The sequence below is a fragment of the Thyridium curvatum genome, assembly GCF_004353045.1.
Source record: "Thyridium curvatum strain D216 chromosome Unknown NODE_13_length_580902_cov_83.771903, whole genome shotgun sequence".
Lineage (NCBI taxonomy): Eukaryota > Fungi > Ascomycota > Sordariomycetes > Thyridiales > Thyridiaceae > Thyridium > Thyridium curvatum.
In genome coordinates, this window is record NW_022156768.1 from 85,347 (window position 1) to 102,995 (window position 17,649).

General features: G+C 54.2%; 6 protein-coding genes across 6 annotated transcripts; 4 read left to right on the forward strand and 2 right to left on the reverse strand.

Moving 5' to 3' along the window:
- Positions 1 to 868: 868 nt before the first annotated feature.
- Positions 869 to 1,904, forward strand: E0L32_003047 (uncharacterized protein; the record flags this gene model as incomplete). The annotated part of the gene is made up of 2 exons (XM_031137304.1): positions 869 to 913; positions 993 to 1,904. The coding sequence occupies 2 exons, from the start codon at positions 869 to 871 to the stop codon at positions 1,902 to 1,904; spliced, it is 957 nt and encodes a 318-aa protein (XP_030999115.1).
- A 783-nt stretch (positions 1,905 to 2,687) lies between these two features.
- E0L32_003048 (uncharacterized protein) lies at positions 2,688 to 3,559 on the forward strand (the record flags this gene model as incomplete). The annotated part of the gene is made up of 2 exons (XM_031137305.1): positions 2,688 to 2,695; positions 2,935 to 3,559. 2 exons carry the CDS (start codon positions 2,688 to 2,690, stop codon positions 3,557 to 3,559), a joined length of 633 nt encoding a protein of 210 aa, XP_030999116.1.
- Positions 3,560 to 3,769: 210 nt separating this feature from the next.
- E0L32_003049 (uncharacterized protein) lies at positions 3,770 to 5,185 on the reverse strand (the record flags this gene model as incomplete). The annotated part of the gene is made up of 5 exons (XM_031137306.1): positions 3,770 to 3,976; positions 4,038 to 4,530; positions 4,590 to 4,681; positions 4,731 to 4,825; positions 4,885 to 5,185. 5 exons carry the CDS (start codon positions 5,183 to 5,185, stop codon positions 3,770 to 3,772), a joined length of 1,188 nt encoding a protein of 395 aa, XP_030999117.1.
- A 1,773-nt stretch (positions 5,186 to 6,958) lies between these two features.
- Positions 6,959 to 8,400, forward strand: E0L32_003050 (uncharacterized protein; the record flags this gene model as incomplete). Its single annotated transcript, XM_031137308.1, has 3 exons — positions 6,959 to 7,330; positions 7,399 to 7,528; positions 7,625 to 8,400. The coding sequence occupies 3 exons, from the start codon at positions 6,959 to 6,961 to the stop codon at positions 8,398 to 8,400; spliced, it is 1,278 nt and encodes a 425-aa protein (XP_030999118.1).
- Positions 8,401 to 9,934: 1,534 nt separating this feature from the next.
- Positions 9,935 to 13,129, forward strand: E0L32_003051 (uncharacterized protein; the record flags this gene model as incomplete). The annotated part of the gene is made up of 1 exon (XM_031137309.1): positions 9,935 to 13,129. One exon carries the CDS (start codon positions 9,935 to 9,937, stop codon positions 13,127 to 13,129), a length of 3,195 nt encoding a protein of 1,064 aa, XP_030999119.1.
- Positions 13,130 to 14,848: 1,719 nt separating this feature from the next.
- Positions 14,849 to 16,513, reverse strand: E0L32_003052 (uncharacterized protein; the record flags this gene model as incomplete). Its single annotated transcript, XM_031137310.1, has 2 exons — positions 14,849 to 16,115; positions 16,173 to 16,513. The coding sequence occupies 2 exons, from the start codon at positions 16,511 to 16,513 to the stop codon at positions 14,849 to 14,851; spliced, it is 1,608 nt and encodes a 535-aa protein (XP_030999120.1).
- Positions 16,514 to 17,649: the final 1,136 nt, after the last annotated feature.

Consider the following 17,649-nt stretch of genomic DNA (forward strand, 5'->3'; position numbering starts at 1 on the left):
TAGCTTCTCGTGATGGCAGGCGGCAGGTCGCATCAGAACCTGAAACGCCAAAACTTATCATAACAAGCTTCGAAGCAAACCTGGGTCTCGAGCAGAGCGAGCGCTGGCAAACGATGCTTAAACACGCCGCTGGGCTTGACATCATATGTTGGTTGCTCACGGTACGAGCTCCCATCGAACATAGGTAGATACTTATGCCGCAAAAGAGGCGATACCATCAGTTAGCCTATCCGTCGATGCATCTCTGACCGTCCTGTTCGCGATTGGATACCTACAGACCTGTTTCAAACTGGCGCTCCTAGTGAGCAAGCAGCGATGACGGAGTGAGGGGGGGCCGTATCTTATCAAAGATCTTATCGCGGCCCCTAACTAACCCCTTGTCGGAAAAGCCGAGACTGTCGGGGATGCAGAGCCCCGGTCTGCCGTGCCTCGGCTGGAAAGAATGGAGCAGAGACTTCATCGCAAACTCTCCCCAACAGTTTGGCCCATACCGACACGCCAAGCGGGCACCTCTGCTTAGTGACCGGCGGCTTTATTCCATTAATCGATTCATGCCCGAGACGGCGCGCCTTGTAAGTGGCCAAAACGCCTCGAAAACCCTTGCACAATCGCCGGCCCTCCACGCCCTTGGATCCCCTTGCGCCTTTGGTCCACCGACGCACTTACACACACACGCACGCACACCGTAGCTGACTCAACAGGCCCCAAGGATAGTTTTTCATAGGACGGCCTGGCTCCCGAGGAACTCCGTGTACTTCTTCAGGGACCCATAGCCTCAACATCTTAGACCGCCTGTTGCCTACTGCGTGTGCGAGTGCGAGGGCGAGTGGAGACGAGGGAGGCTTCTCTGCAGAATATATAACAAAAGATGCTCGCCCGCCGCCTCGTCGGGCTTGCCACGCGGCAAGCCCCGGTGCGCACTTTCATCCCACAGACTCCGACCTCCCTCGTGCGGTCAAGACATATTGCAAGGCAAATACGCTTCAATTCAGCTGGTGAGACCCGCCCCCTCCCCCCCCCTATCGAGAGCATTTGTCCCGGCTTCGTTTGAACGAGTCACTAACAGCCACCTCGTGCATGTAGCAGCCGATACCCTCCCCGCGAAGGGACCTGGCATCATCCGCACATCACTCAAATACGGCTTCTGGGGCGCCCTAGCATTCTTGGTCACCTTTGTCTACACATCCGATCCCGTCCTCGACTACTTTGGTGAAGTCTTGAGAATGACCCGAGACCCGATCCCGGACAGCGAGACGCTGGAGATGTACGAGCCCGAGAGCCCGGAGGAGCGGGAGATCGAGGACTACATCAACGCGCACCCGCTGGCCGCCGAGCTGCGCAGCGACCCGGAGATGATCGAGTCCCGGCCGCACCTCAAGATGCCGGCGCTCTTCCGCCACGCCAACTTCACGGGCAACACGCTCATGGGCAAAGGCCGGGTCACGGTGCCGCCGGTCGCCTGGGCCGACGCCCACGGCAAGTCGATCACGACGATATCGCACCTGGGGACCGACATGTGCGGGCACCCGGGCATCGTGCACGGCGGCTTCCTGGCCACCATGCTGGACGAGGGGCTGGCGCGGTGCTGCTTCGCGGCGCTGCCGCACAACGTCGGCATGACGGCCACGCTGACGGTCAACTACAAGGCGCCGGCCAGGGCGGACTCGTACATCGTGCTCCGGGCGACGACGACCAAGGTCGAGGGGCGCAAGGCCTGGGTCGAGGGCCGGCTGGAGACGCTGCCGGCCGAGGGCGAGCAGCCGGTCGTGATCGCGACGGCCGAGGGGCTGTTCATCTCGCCCAAGAACGCCGAGGTGAGTCTTGGCCTGTCATCACGGCGTGATATCTCTCTTGCTGACAATGGGCGTGCTCAGAAAATGGCGAATGTGTACTCGGTCAAATGAGCAAGGGAGCAGGAATTCGCTGTTGAACCAACGATGTTGACTGCTGGAGAGGGACGTCTAGACGAGGGAGCAAGCGCGGAGCTAACTTGGACAGAAATCATGGCTGCGAGGTCTCCATGATCAAGGAATTATATTTCACACGCAGCACGATCGAGGCGTTGAGGCTGGCTGATCATACAAGGCGCCTGGAAGATTCAAAATGGGTAGAGCTGGACAACCAGACTGGCATAGAATTACTGATTCGGGAAGCGCGCCAAATCTACCGAGATACCTTCTTCTCTTTGGTAGTACGCCCAGAGACTCTAGAGAAGGCGCCCATCCGTACTAATACGAACATCTTGATACCAATTGGCGTGCGTGCCCTTGGTGGTCCATTGACACCTTGCGTGACGACATCGTCCCGCTGTGACTGAGCTACTACTTTTCTGTACAGACCCCCAAAAACTCTGCTGCCGGTTCAAAGCGAACCTGTCTGCACCTTATTCTTAGCGCCCACTTACCCGGCGGGCCTAAGAATGCCGTCATCTCCACATGCGATTGTGCCATACCTGCTTGCGCTAAAATACTCATCGATCTTCCAGGTACCGAGCGGCTGTCGCTGTTGGGATGGTGTTTTGCAGATTCAATCAAGGTGCATATCGAGGATCTTCTTATTTTCGATTTTCATTTCTCAACTTTTCTGGTATAGAATCTGTAATTGTGTCAGGAGCCATCCTTTTGCAACTTTGATACCCCTTTCCCCTCTGTCCTTTGTATCTCTGCAATTCACCCTCTACACTCGCAATGGCAACGTAAGTAACATCCCCGCTACCCCACTATCGTCATCGCCATCACCCAGCACCAGCACCAGCACTGCAATACACCGTCGCAGCTTCGAGGAAGAAGACTTGAAGCTCATGAAAATGCCGGCTCGGAAGAGGAGGCCACACACATCTCCCTCCCCTTCCCATCCACGGCGCAGAGAATAGCCCCCTCCTAAACAAAGGTGAAGCCAAGCACCCCGCGACTAACACCGGAGCCCTCAAAACAGCAACATCACCTGGCACCCGGGCCTGACGCGCCACGAGCGCTTCGCCGCCCGCAAGCAGCGCGGCCTGACCATCTGGCTGACGGGCCTCTCGGCCTCGGGCAAGTCGACCGTCGCCACCGCGCTCGAGCAGCACCTCCTGCACCTGGGCCTCGCGGCCTACCGCCTCGACGGCGACAACGTGCGCTTCGGCCTCTGCCGCGACCTGGGCTTCTCCGAGGCCGACCGCAACGAGAACATCCGCCGCGTCGCCGAGGTCGCCAAGCTGTTCGCCGACTCGGCCGCCGTCGCCATCACGAGCTTCATCTCGCCCTACCGCCAGGACCGCAAGGTCGCGCGCGAGCTGCACGCCTCTGCGACGCAGGGCGGCGGCGACGACGACCCCATCCCCTTCGTCGAGGTCTACGTCGACGTGCCCATCGAGGTCGCCGAGCAGAGGGACCCCAAGGGCCTGTACAAGAAGGCCCGCGCCGGCGAGATCAAGGAGTTCACCGGCATCTCGGCCCCCTACGAGGCCCCCGAGAGCCCCGAGATCACCATCAAGACGCACGAGTCGAGCGTCGAGGAGTGCGTCGCGCAGATCGTCAAGTATCTGCAGGACAAGAACCTCCTGACTGTGTCGCAATAGGGGGTGAGTTGGGCCGGGCTGGACGGCCAGAGTTTGTCCTGGAGGAACCCGTGGAAAGAAATATCCCAAAGACCCAAAAGAGGAAGAAAAAAGGGGCTATGATTAGAGAACAAGGAATAGACCAATGAGATTTTTTGAGATGAACAATTATGCATTGAATGCTGCAAGTCTACAAATATCCCGATAACTAGCCTTCTTAGCCCTTTCCCTCTATGGGAATTCCATCTCGTAGTATACATATGCCGTATACTCCTGCCCCTCGCCCATGCCAACCCCTGCCGCGGCCATTTCCGACGTCAGGGCAGCATCGTCCTTTGTGATGTTGCCCTTCTTGTCCCTCCCGAAAGCGTTGCCGCCCAGATACGAGTACGATGAATCCAGGTTCGTCTTCACCTTCTTGGCCAGCTTCGGCGTGGTCTACGGCGAGTCAGTAGACGCAACGAGAGTAGGGATAGAAAGAACGGGAAGGGAAACTCACCTGAATAAGAGCACTGACAAACTCCAGGGGCAGACCGTAGCGCAATACCGTCTCTACAAAGACGCGCAGCGCCATGACGTGTGCCCACACCATGACACTCTCGCTCCAGCCGGTCCTTCCCAGCCGCAGCGCCTCGCCCCAGACCTTGCGCTCCTCCTTGGTGACCCGCTCGAGCTCTCTCTTCTCCTCTTCCTTTCCTCCGGCGGTGTATTTGTACTGGCGAGGCGTCCATTTCTGCTCTCGACACTTCTGGAGGAACTCGGCGCTGTGCTTCTTGAACGTCGTGACCGCAAATAGCGTAAACTCGTCGTCTTGTGCCACTTGTACCGACGACCGGGGAACGACCATAGGTGCCAGTGTCTCATAGCTCTTGAGGTAGTCCTTCTTCGCGCTCGAGGGAACGACGATCAGGTGCGTCTCGAGGTGTTCGGAGTCTTGGACGAGCAGGGACGGATCAACGATCGGGGTAAGGGACTTCGTGGCCAGATTGCCCCTGAGACGGAAAGTGTTAGAAGAAAAGTGCCGGGGGGAGCCGCATAGCGTAGCGCATACGTTTGTTTCCTCTCCAGTGCTGCCAGATTCGACTTGACCGAGTTGTACTGGTTGAACTTCCCCTTGACATCATTGTCGATATTGACCAGTTCCTAACCGACTGTCAGCTGTGAACCAGAGCCGACACGAGAGCTTGTCTACCTTCTGAAGGGTGTCGATGAGTTCGGCAAGAGGTCGGTCCGCTCGATATCTGACCTTGTTCCAGCTAAAGGAGCGCAGGTAGTGATCAGTGGGCTCTGCCAGGTAGCAGTTAGCGAAGGTCGCGACTTGATAGCCGGCAATATCCGTCACGTACTATCATTGACCGTCTTCTGTTGCGCAATCTTGTCCTCGTCGCCATCGAGGATGGTCTTCAGGGAGTCGGCAACACGACCCACAACGCCTTCGCAGCCGCTCTCGAGCTTAGCGAGGTCGTCTGCTTGCTGGACGAGGGCGTCGAGGGTGCCGATCTTGAAGTCCGGTATCGCGAAGGGCAGCACAGTGCCATTATCAGCAGTGACAGTAGCTCGGAGTGCCGACAAGGCTTCCTCCTTGTCGCTGGAATCGAACGTCCGCAGCGGAAGAGAAACAAGTATAAATTTGTTCGAGGCCGACATGGTGGCAGGTTCCTGTAGGCAGCCGGGAGAATGAGGAGCAGTACGTGGTCCAAGGGAAAGACGCCCGACAGAGAGTGTGCCTTTCTGCTTAACACGCTGATCAGACTCGCAGGTCTGATCTGAAGCTCCTCGAGGGATGACGTCGGAGAGGTCGAGATGATGCGGAAAGTCGCGCGCGTAAAAGGAGCGCCAGATCAAGCTCTCAATCGGGGAGTCTCGATATGAACAAGTACTACAATAAGGCCTCAGTACGAGCCTCGACTTGTGAAGTCGAAGGAGAGGGTGTGCTGGAGTCAAAAGGAACCAATCGAAGGCGTAGTCGTCCACAGGTCATTGAATGGGAAGTTGGAGGTGATGTGGGGAGCTTTGGTGGGGCCACACGTACGTCTTGCCAGCATTCTCGTACCGTTTCTTTTGACCAAAGATTTTCCACCGTTTTAGTATACTTTAACACAGTAAAGCCCACATTTTCAACAGACGTAGCCAAGCTATGTTTCGGCAAATTTGGGGGTCGAAAGGATGTCAGTACAAGTCTAATCTCAAGGTTATATTTTTCTCAATGCAGTTATGGATGACTCTGTGTTTGACTTCAAACTGCTAACTCTGTTTTGCTTTATTTGCCTAGGGGCTCTGTTTACCTGGGTCCTCAAGTCCATAGACTTAAATAGTTAACAAAGCAAACTCAAACTGAGTTCACTTATAATAGGTCAAACTCTTATTCACTACGAATATGAGCTCACTTCCCTCCCTCTCAAGAGCAGCTGAGCCAGAGAGTACCTTCGATTAAAGTCACAGATATCTCGGGAGTATTATCTATCTATGTATGAAAAACGGCACACTATCATTATTTGCTGCTCCAATATCTGACTATCTTCTGCTTGCTTCATGCCCAGTCGACTTCTATGCAATCAGCTGATAGGTGAAAGCTGAATACAAATCTGACAAGTCTTTGACTTGAAATGATTGTCACGCTCGCTCGCTCGACATAATCCAGAACCCTCATGGAATCTGGTACCGCTTATCGCCTTTTTGGCGCCCTAGTCCTTCAAGATCCGGAGTCTCACTTAGACTCGTGCTCGCTTCAGCGACTAAGAGCCATCGAGCCATATCTACGCGACCTCGAAGAAAGGCATCGTGGTGCTGCAAGCAGTAGGTCACCCATTTGCGACCTCGCTGAGCGGGCGGTTCGATGAACTAATGATGACAGTTGTCGATTTTCTGAAACCTGCGTGGGAACAGAGAAAAGCCTTCACTGATGCAGTAGATAAAGAAGTGAGGCTGTGGAGGGAGAAGGGAGTCATACGCCGCCGTGATTTCACAGTTGGGCCTGATGGACACTAGGGCAACAGTAGCTTGTCATCTCCATCGCCCTTCATTTCGGTCAAAAGTCCATACTTTGCCCGGGGCGGGGATGAGACCAACGTGTCGATCTGTCAAGTCATGATGATTGGCTTTACTCTCGACAAATGTCTCATATATGACCATCCTTTTCGACGCGAGGCTATGGATGGGCTCAAGCATTACCCTTCTGATCTTCTCCAGGTTCACGAAGCCTTTTTGCATGATCTCAGGGACAATATGTGCGCAGTGGTTGATATCTGCTGGGGCAAATGCGTTCAGGCAAGGATGATTGAAATTCTTGATCTTGAGCCACTACTTCTATGGGGCGATTTTCAAGGCATCAAAATCTAGTTGGAGTAGGATTTACAACCTGATGATACCGAACGGCGGCGCCTCAAGAGATTCGTTGTTTTTGTTCTCCACCCTGAAGCAATGATATATGCTCCGAGGTCGACATTGGGCAGAATTCAAGATCAGCACCTTACTGCTGCTGCACGACTTGGCGGCATCAAGATTGACGAACAATTTTATCAGACGAGCCATAGGCCAGGAACATATTCTCGCCTGCTACGAGTTGAGTGGGCGCAGCAAAAGGATCTCAATGAAGAAGCGAAAGCTCAAGTGTTCCTCGTTGCTGAGAAAAGATCTACAGCCATGGCTCATCGCACTGCTCGCAAGAAACACCACATCCTTAACAACAATTCGTCGCAGGATATGACTCGGTGGCCAGCCGAGGCATTAGAGACAGTATCATCCAACACAACAGGCTCAGACAGTGATGGATCAGAGACTGCTTCAGAAACAGTAAGTTGCCAGCTGCCTACTCCTTGTTCAATAGTGTTGTGTCAAAGTCGTATCTAATAAAGGACCAGGATAGTAGCGACACAACTCTCCAAATACTCCCTGAGGTCAAGAAGGCCGTTCAAGGACCTCAAGGGCTTCAGTATCTGATCTCATCACTTGTCACCCCCGACTTTGGAGTGGATGATGCGCGTCAACTCTGTACGCTTAGTACATCAAGAGAGTTTGAAACTCTTGGAGAGCCCGATTGGGACGATACACCCTAGCGCTTGCGTTCCTGGCTACATTGTCAGCCAGGTCTACGAATCCATGGCAAGCTAATATCATCGACCGAAGACCTTAAACACGTTCATCGACTTCTTTGTCGCAAGACTTCTGGACTACGCAGCAACGAAGAAGTGGGCATCATCCGGATCATAATAGATATCGCTCTGCGATACTATAAGCAAGTTCACGTGCCCACATCGTCGAGCAAGATTGCAGGTCTCACCATGCAAGGCAAAAACCCCATGCACAGGAAATGCAATATCTGCGGCACACAGCTACTTGATGATCCTTTCCCCAGATTCAAGAAGACCGATCCAACACGATACGTAGCTCGATATCTAAAGGGTGGATGCGGTATGGCAACCTGCAAGGCGCAAGGAGACAATGCATGGGCTGTTCCGAGCGATGATTCGATTCCATGGTGTCTAGCAGATGCGAACGCTCTTAAACGAGTACCGCGGCGAGCTGCTTGGAGCGATTTCCTACTCCGTAAAGGAGACCTCTCAACTGACCTCGCTTACTCTATACAATGCATCTGTCGGGGCTGCAACAGCGCAGAAAGCATCGTTATGGATAGTAGTGCGCGGTGGACGATTGAGACTTTGCCTCGATACATTCCAAGAAAACCGCGGTGCACTGTCTGCAAGAAATCGACAACTTGGAAGCCTGTTGATGCTTCTATCGAATGGCTTGACGCCGCTGCTTTATCGAAAAAATGGACACAGATTTGCAAGGAGCAGTGGTCGATAGATGAGGTGTTGAAGACTCCTGATAGGTTCTTCTCATGTCGTGCAAATGCGGATTGATGTGGTTAGCTGGTGTGCATTCTCCGACGGGTCTCTCACATCTTTGAGGATAGGATAATGAAGGGTGATAACTAACTAGATAAAGGAGGCAGACAATGAATTGGATTGTCTCGGAAGATAACTATTTGGAATCCCCTCCCCCTTTTTCTCCCATAAAAGGGCAAAAAAAAGAAGATGAGGGACACCCGGATCGAACGGATAACCTTTCGATCTGGAGTCGAACGCGCCTATTTGTTGATGGTTAGTTTAATTCCTGAAATACAGGGTTTTTGCCGTATACGTACTACCATTGCGCCAGCCCCCCGAATTGATGGTGGTGGGTCATATTTTAGCATCTATACAGTCTATGATTCAAAACCCGCCCCCTTAGTGTCTCAACCGTCTACATTATGGAAGAAAACCAACTGAAAATGCCATGATACAATTGTACCCGAAGCATAGGACGGAGAAAGCCGAGTTGGAGACTATGCTGTAATTTGCTAATGTTTGTTTTCGCCAAAAACCTGGCTTCTCGTAACGGGGGCTGAACGGTGAAAAGACGGCTGAGTCGGCGTTTACTAGTTTTCGATAAATATGTGGGGCAGATGGTACCGTTTTTGGACGCCAGAGTTGCAGTTCCCACGCCAGATGCTAGTTCGAGGTTGAGCTGACCGTTGTTACCTGTCGCAAGAGTTATTAGCTCCCGACAGCTGCATCACCAATTCGCAAACACTTTGATCCCGCAGATGTCGGTGAACCTCCAACTTTCTCCATTCAGATAAACCGAGTCAACTGAAGACAAATAAATCCACAGGCACCAGGGTATCTCTGCTCTCTCTGTGTCGATCTCTCGGGAATACACCCCTGTTTCGCGCCACTTACGCGGACCATCTAGTCCCCTGACCTTTTGATGCCATCGCGAAATCTGGCTGCGATGCCACCTTGACAATTCGAACAGGCTTTCACCCTGCGGCCTGGCCCTGCTGAGGTTGACCATCGAACTCGCTATTCATTCCTGTCCGGGCAGAACGGCTGGCGGCCGGAGATTAATGTGCAAGACCTTGGTGTTACATCTGTCCTAGCCGTCTTGGGGAGATGGCCTAGGCCTGTCGACGCGAGCATCTTGTCGATCACCTCTCTCGGATCTGCGCTGCCCTCCGTTTGGTCCACGACTTCGGTCGTCATAGCAGTCGTCCTTCTTCGTGTCGACACCCGTCGACTATGTGATTTCCCACATTTCGGTACCTGGTCGGTCTTTCGCTGCCAACCACTCAAAAGGGACTGGCGTTACCCCGCAAATTAGACACGACGGCTTGAAGGTATCGCGAGGCAGCTGAGACCGGGGTCATAGCCAGCCCTTGGCTCGACGCAATGGCTTCGACAGGTGTGTATAGGCGTTACATCGCCCAGGCGATGATCTCTATGGACATCAAGTCACTGACGCGTTTCACTCTGTCTAGGAGCACCCAGGCGGCCCCGGCAGACCTCTACCACCACAGCTTCCCCTTTCTCTACCTCTTCCTCGCTAGACCAGGCGGCTCAAACCACGACCGTCATGATATCCACTACGAATGTTAGTCAGGATGCTTCGTCACAGGACTTTTCGCAACAGCCTAGCACGGGCGCCCACCGAAATACCGTTTACACGGGTGAGCCAGACACAACCGGGTTCGGGGTGCTCAGGCCGACAGAGATTGTCCCCGAACGCGAACCAACGGGTCAATTTCAGGACCGGCGCGTCAGGGACCCTGTTCCGAGCAAGCTGAAAGGCAAGGCAGATGCCAAAAAGGGCAATTTTGCTGTGATGCACATGGAGGTGGCGACAGCTGAGTTCAAGGAGAGGCACAAAGCGGCCAAGCGAACGAGCGAGAGCACGGAGCTGGCCGCCAGGAGAGCCAGTCAAAACGGCTACGTGGGCCACAACAAGAAGAGATTCATGCCCGTCGCAGATCAGAATTTGATATACCCAGCAGGTCCCATCGAGACCAAGGAGGACCAGGCACGACTCCTCACACTCCTCCGCAGCTTGAATCCAATATCTGTTGTTGATCAGATCTGCAAAGCATTGGCATATTTTGGAGGCATACCAGGTGCACCTCCCCCATCCCACGGGAAGTTTCCCGGCAGTGCTCGAGGCAATGGGTCTGGTGCAGTCTTTGTGGGCTGGATCGCGGAGATTTTCCCAAAAATTGAACAGGACGCTGCGGCGATCGCGCATCCCCTGCAGAATACATTCCAAATTCCGGAAACCAGGGCGGAGAGGCCAGCAAGTCCTGAAATCATCGAGATATCTCCGCCACCAGAGGTCACGGCACCGCTACTCTCGCCAGAGAACCCTCCCCTACAGTCTCCATCACCAGAAACGCACCTCGATGTTCAGCCTCAGCCCCAGCCCCAGCCCCAGCCCCAGCCCCAGCCTCAGCCTCTTATCTCAGCGCCACAGGACAACACCCCCAGCATCAATCCACCTGTAGAGAAACGAGGCAGAGGAAGACCCAAGGGGAGCAAGGCCACGAAGGCTAGGAAAGATAAGGGCATCAAAAAGGGTCCCCTCAAAGCTCGACAGGGAGGCTCAGCTGTTCAACCTAGCCAAACTCCTGGCAATGCCGCCGATGGTAGCTGGGTGGACATGGACAGCAGTGTTATTGAAGCTGAGCAACAACCTCAAGCACCAGTGAACCAGTCCTTTGCTCCTTCTGACTCGAGCCAGCAACAGAGTGCCGCTCCAGCCGCTTTGAGCTCGTCGGCCGGGAATCTATCGCAGTCCGTCTCGGCAGATGTCGAAACAACGCCATCCGGGAAGAAGAGGGGCCGGCCAAAGGGATCCAAGAACCGACCAAAAGATGCTGCCGCAACTTCAAGTGATACTCCAAGCGTGCCGAGTGCAGCTCCCTTGACAGTCACGCCAATCCCACCACCCGTGATCCCGCACATGTCGACCACGTCCCCGAACGCAAAGAGGACCAGCCGAGTCGAGGCACCTACCGGTAGTAGTTCTACTCCCTCGGGTCAGCAGGGCCACAGGATCGCGCCAGAGTCGGCAGTCATCAATCAGACCCCAAGCAGCGCACAACTCGCATCTGACCAACTGAATATCAGCCAAGTTGGTGCATCACAGGGCTCCTATTCGCAATCCCCATCGCAGACAGCGTCCTTCACGCCAGCAAATGCTCTCCGAGCGAGCATACCGATCACTGCCTCTGCTCCACCAGATCAGGCAGACTCTACAGGCGCGAAGCGCAAGAGAAAACCGCCCAAGAGGTCTGATCAACGTCAAATAGGCGATGAAAGCAGCAGCTCTGTGCCACAGCAGCCGCCTCAGCATTTGAACGACAATTCCGTGAATGAAGCAGGGCCAGCGACAGTTCCTGCCGGTCCCTCTGCAGATCGGTCCATTGCTGCTTTGCCCCCTGCCAAGCGTCAGAAAAATGGCAAAGACGTGCAGAGGTTGGGAGCCAAGAAGCAATCCCAGGCCTCCCAGGCGATTGATAACGAACCGGCCGCTGCTGCATCACAAAGCGAGGCCGGGCCTAGCTTGGTCCCTGGCCTCTCTGTTGATGTCGATGAGGATGATGCGGCGATCGAGCCATTTCCATCATCGTCAGCCTCGTTCAGTCAGAACCCGCAGTCTCTTCCACCGCAAAGCATGCAGGCTATGACATCGGCTGCACCAGGGTTAGGTCAACTATCGGGTCTGTCGCTGGCGCAAGCTGCTCAAGCTAAAGCCCATGCTGAGGCGCAAGCCAAGATTCAACCTCATCTTCGAACACAACCAGGGTTACAACACCCAGCTGCCATTACTCACCAAGTGCCCAGCAGTGATGCGATGCAAACCATGTCAAATCACCAACATAGACAACGCCAGCAGCAGCAGCAGCAGCAGCAACAGCAACAGATGTCATCGCAGCTCATGTCTCCCAGTCCCTCCCAAATGCACAATCCAATGGCGAGTAACATGATACCGTCCAGCCAGCAGACTCACCGCCAGCAAGTCAACCCTCAGCAACTGTACGGCCAGGGCCGTCTTGACGCGAACCAATATACTCAGCAACAGAGCCCACAAATGTCGGCACAATACCCACAGTTTTCCGCCCAGTTTCCACAGTCTCAAAGGCAGTACCCCCAGCAGCGTCAGCAGCAGCAGCAGCAGCAGCAGCAGCAACAGATGAGCATTGGATCTCCCAGCATGGTGGCTCAAGGTACGACAACGCATCAGGGCTCGCCCCAGTTTAGCGCTGCCAGCCACCAGGGACTGGCTGCTCCCGCGTCCATGGGCTACGCCGCCGGCTCTTCCTTTAGCTCCCGGCGCTCCGGCACGTCTTCTGCTTCCCCCTCTCTCAACCCGGCTTACGCAACGCCCACGTCCTCTCAGCACGCGCTGTCGCACCACGGAAGTCCTTCTTTCGGCCATTCGCGCCTGCAGCAGCAGCAGCAGCAGCAGCAGCAGCAACAGCAGCAACAGCAGCAGCAGCAGCAAGCCACGGGTAGTTCAGCCGCTGCCAGCATGCAAGCTTTCCAGGGGTTCGAGAACTCGTCGCTGTTTGACGGCATGGGCGCGCTCGACCCATCCTCGGCGGCGAACGGTGCTTCGTCGACGGCAGCGTCGTATGGGGCCAGCAACGTCCCACGCACGTCGTCGAGTGGCGCGATAGCGGCGGTCGCTGCCGCCAGCTTCGGCAACGCCGGAACTGCTGCTGGCGCGAGCCACGGCATGGGCGGGTATGACAGGTTCTATGTTCGCCAGCAGTGAGACGAGGGCCAGCCAACCACGTCCAGAAGGTGTGTCCGTTGTTTCTCTGATTGATTTGTCGGTTCGTGTTTTTTATGTTCCACGTTGCAAGATTCCCGCACCCGCTGGGGTTTGGATCTAATGCCTTTCCCGTCGAACTTTTTTTCTTTCTTTTGTGTTGCGATGCAAAGCACGAGACGCGAAACACACAGCATGACGCACTTGTTGCTTGGGGACAAGGCTAACAAGGGGGGTTGAAAATCACACAGTTTTTCTCATGATAATACTTGTACTAACAGCTACGGCCATGACGACATGAATTGCTTTTTGTTTGTTTCTTTCGGTTCTATTTCTTCTCCAGCACTTTCTTCCTTGACTTTTGCTTTTTTTGTCTTATATATCCTACAGTAATGCCATCATGGGCCAAAAAAAGCGTAGCAAGCGAGGGAGTTTGTGGGAATATATACATGTTTGTAATGGGAAATAATGGTATTGGTCCTTCTCACCAGGAGAGAGAGAACGGGGCTCAGAGTAGTATATAGCTCATCTCATCTGGTATACTGTGGGTTGCCTGAAAAAAATGAACTTTGGGAATTTTGGGTATCACGCTTGTATCTCTCTCAGACCTCCTTCTGCTCGATGTCAGTGTCCCCTGCCTCCACAGCGACTCAACACACCGCCGGTGCTACACTTTGTGTGTGCATCGGGACAACACCAGGTACATGATGAATACCACCACCACCACCCCCCAAGGAGGCTTCATGTGGCCATGACGTTTACTCGGCATATCAGGTGGCAGAATTGTTTTCCCAACAGTTCCGAGGTTGTCTCTATGGCATCTGCAAGCAACGAGATACATTGATGTGTATGCAATACCGCCTGGCCTCCCTCCGGCACACCCGCACCCGCTCGTCACATGCACCATCCGCTGAAAGCCATCCCCCCGCAGACGCCTGAAGACAGGTCAGGGGGGCAACAGAGCATATCCAGCCTAGGTTTTCGATGGCTGCAATGGCCTTCTTCGACCCAAACATCACAGAGACACAAAGAGGCTTTATCAAGACACTTTTTCAGGCGAGGTATCGATGAAGGATCAAACAAATGAATAAAACTTGATCCATTGGGTGCCTTTTATTCTTTTTTGCAAACTCCCAAAGTGTAGAAACAATGAGAAAGTAGGTAAAAGTGGTAATGATATATGAATTTCTCAACCCAAACAAGACGCTAAGACGCCAAGCCACAACTCTCTCTCTTCTTTCCCAGTTGCCAAAGATGTGACCGCATCCCGCTATCCGTTGAACCGCAACCCGGTCCCGAAAATACCCCCTAAATACGCAAGCAAGGTGAAGGCCCGGGCACGAGCTTTCACACAGGTCCCATAGTACACACACAAGAAGATGATGATACTGGAAAAAAAAAAGGAAAATGGTGCATGACCATGTATGTTTATGTGGGTTGGACGCGATGCCAGAATCCGCAAAAAAGAATAAAAGCTATGACTGCCTATGCCTGGCAGAGCCCCCCCGTGAAAGAATCCTTTCCAGATCCAATGATCGAACGCCTGTAAATGCTGTAGATGGTTGACAAAGAAAAAGGCTTTAAAAAAAAAGGAGATGGCGAAGCGGTAGTAGTAGTAGTAGTTGAAGGATATGTCGAATAAAAGAAAATGATAGGTATCGTCAAGAGGTCCAAGGAATAATAAAGGGGGGGTATCATGTGTCGTTCGGGTAAACCACAAATCTAATCCTCAATGGGGTCTTCGTCGATAGCATCCAAGGGCGGCCGGACCGAAGGCGAATCGCCTTGGCCGTACCACCACTCATCTTCGTCGGCAATGCCGTCCTCACGAATGAGGTCGAGCATGACCTGGGCGTTCTTCTTGATGTCGGCAGGTCGCTCCACGATCTTCCTCTCCAGGATCAGTGCCTCGGCCGTGGTCAGCCACATTTGCTGGAGGACGGGCAGATCCGGTACGAGAAGGTCGAGAGTCTCCTGCGGAAGAGGGCCCATGGGCATGCCCTGCGACAGGCTGCTGCTCCAGATGACGCTGTTCCGACGCTCGAGATTCGACTCCATAGATTCGCGGGTGCCGTTGACAACGTCGCCAGAGGAGGCCTTTGCGGCCTCCCGAATCGTCAGCGACGACTTCTTCCTCCCCAATCCCATCAGACCTCTCCTAGGTTTCAAAGTCGGCTGCGGTACTTCCATAAGCGGTGCCCTACTGGTGGTGATGATAGAGTTGTACCACCTATCCACCTCGCCTCGTCGACAGTTGTATCCCTTGATCTCCCAGAATCGTTCAACCTGTCGCAGGCCACCGATGCACAGCGCTGCAACGTGAATCTCGTCTGCCGGCTTCTCCTTCAGATAACCTCGCACCGTTCGCTCCACCCTTCCGACGTACGAGGGCGGTCGTAACCGACGACAGAAAGAGGCAACGACGAGTGGGAAAACCTGGTGCACCTGCAGTAGTGTCCTGTCGTCGTACATGCTCATCACCTCGGCCTCGATCGGGTTCAGGGTGTAAGGCGTGTGTAGCAGGCCCTTGCCATTATGCTCTTGCAAGAACTGGATGTGGCGTGCCCGGTACGTCTCAAAGAAATGGTAAATGGTGAACAGTAAAGGAATCAACCGGCGCCTCATTCTTTCTCTTTGCGGCGCGAACTCTAACCTTTGTGTTTCCGTTGTCCTCAAGAAGATTTCTTTCGTAACCCATTCGCAGATAAAGGATGAGAGTTTGGCGGCGATATGTAACCGGTGCCACAGGCCGCATACGTAATGAAGACTGAGACTGGAAGGATCCGGCGGCGGATATAGCCTCTTGGCATATGATGGTATTTGGTGATCGAGATGATATCTCGCGATTGGTCCCTCATTTGCTGTGATGATGGCATGGAATGCTCTAGACCAGCGGCGCATGTTGAGGATGTCTGAGAGCGGTAGTGAGGCGATGACTTGTATTTGCAACTCGGTCGGGAGATTGAGGAAGAGGGAATCGAAGGGAAGACTGCAAGCTGCGTCAGTATGCCGGTGGTAGCAAACAAGACCGCTTGTCAATACGCACCTGGGCCGTGGGTAGGCCTCCCCAACGAGGGGTTTTGTTTGCTCTTGTGGTTCGCTGGGGACCACGAGAGACGGTTTGTGGAAGAATGATATCCCCAAGCGCTTCTTCTTCTTCAATTCGGGTTGATGTGCGGCCTCTTCCGCGGCTGGCGTCTTCAAGCCGCGTAACGGGAGGATGAAGGGCGCGCCCGCTGATGACGGACCCCCCGGGCCATGTTGGTCTACCTGCTGCTGGTTTTGCTGTTGGCTCTGCTGCGAGAGCTTCTCGAAGTATCGCGCCGAGGCAAATTCGGTGAGGTGGGCAGGTTCCACCATCACCGGCCTCGGCGGTTGTTGAGCCATGACGACGTGTGAGCCGGCTCGGGCTCAGAAGGGGTCGTGGCGCAACTCTTGGCGATTGATTCCTTCCTTATCGACGGGAAGAAGTCTCGACCGCGTGTGTGGAAATCTCGTTGACCAAAATCGACCGCAGCTCAAACATGATGATACATCGGCCACTATGTTAGAGGGGTTAAAGCGTTTTGAACCAGACAATCAATCGTCGCCTTCGGTAATGATCCACGGTCCGACTGACCGACACCAACGGTAGATGTGGTTCGGGGCTTCGCTGACCAAGGCTCCGCGCCTGACGGTACGCGAATGTGTTCTGATAGGTTCAACCGTCGAGATATCGTGGTACAGAGTCGTCTGGTACCGAACCTGTCGTTGACGAGAACAGATCTCGGCGAGAAAGTCGGGGTCCAAGTAAAGCGAGCGGCAGGCGCAATGCCAGTTCAGATCATTAAAAAAGGAATCGAGTAGGCGGCGCTCCGACTGCACCCCAAATAGACGTGATTGATGAGTTCGACTGGTTCGGATCCTCCAAGCCACTTCTCTCGTCAGGCCGTCAGAAATCGCTATCCCAAAGAAAAGGGCCGCCCCGGAAAAGGGAGGGAAATAAGATCAATAGCGCTTATGGTCTCGAGCGCAGCCGCCAGTTGTAATCGGGAGGGCGAGTGGTGTTGGCCGAGGACGTTCGGTTGCGTACCCCCAAGAATCGTCGAGAGAATGGGTGTCAAGAAGATGTAGGAGAGAGTAAGGAAATCGGCAGCGGATGCGGCGTGTTGGTAAATGGCGAGACAGGCGCGAGGAGCCGTCGGATGGTACCACGATGGGAGGGAGAAGAGTTGCATGCAATGCAGAAGTGAATGGCAGTGAACGAGACTGGGCAGGACGGTTTGGTAAGGGTGTAGGTTATGTTGGTCCTTGCTTTTTGGTGGTAGGGACTGCGTGGTGGCTGCAGGCGGGAACGGATAGAACGGGGGAATTTCTGGGACAAGCGAAAAATAGGGCCGCCGCTACCGTACCTAATCGATCTTCACACACCCAAGTGCCAGTTCCAGGCCAGGCCGCACGACTGGCTGCAAGGGAAAAAAAAGACTATGACGGGAACAAGCTCCAGCCAGACCCAGCATGGGGCCGAGTCGGCGCAAGATCGC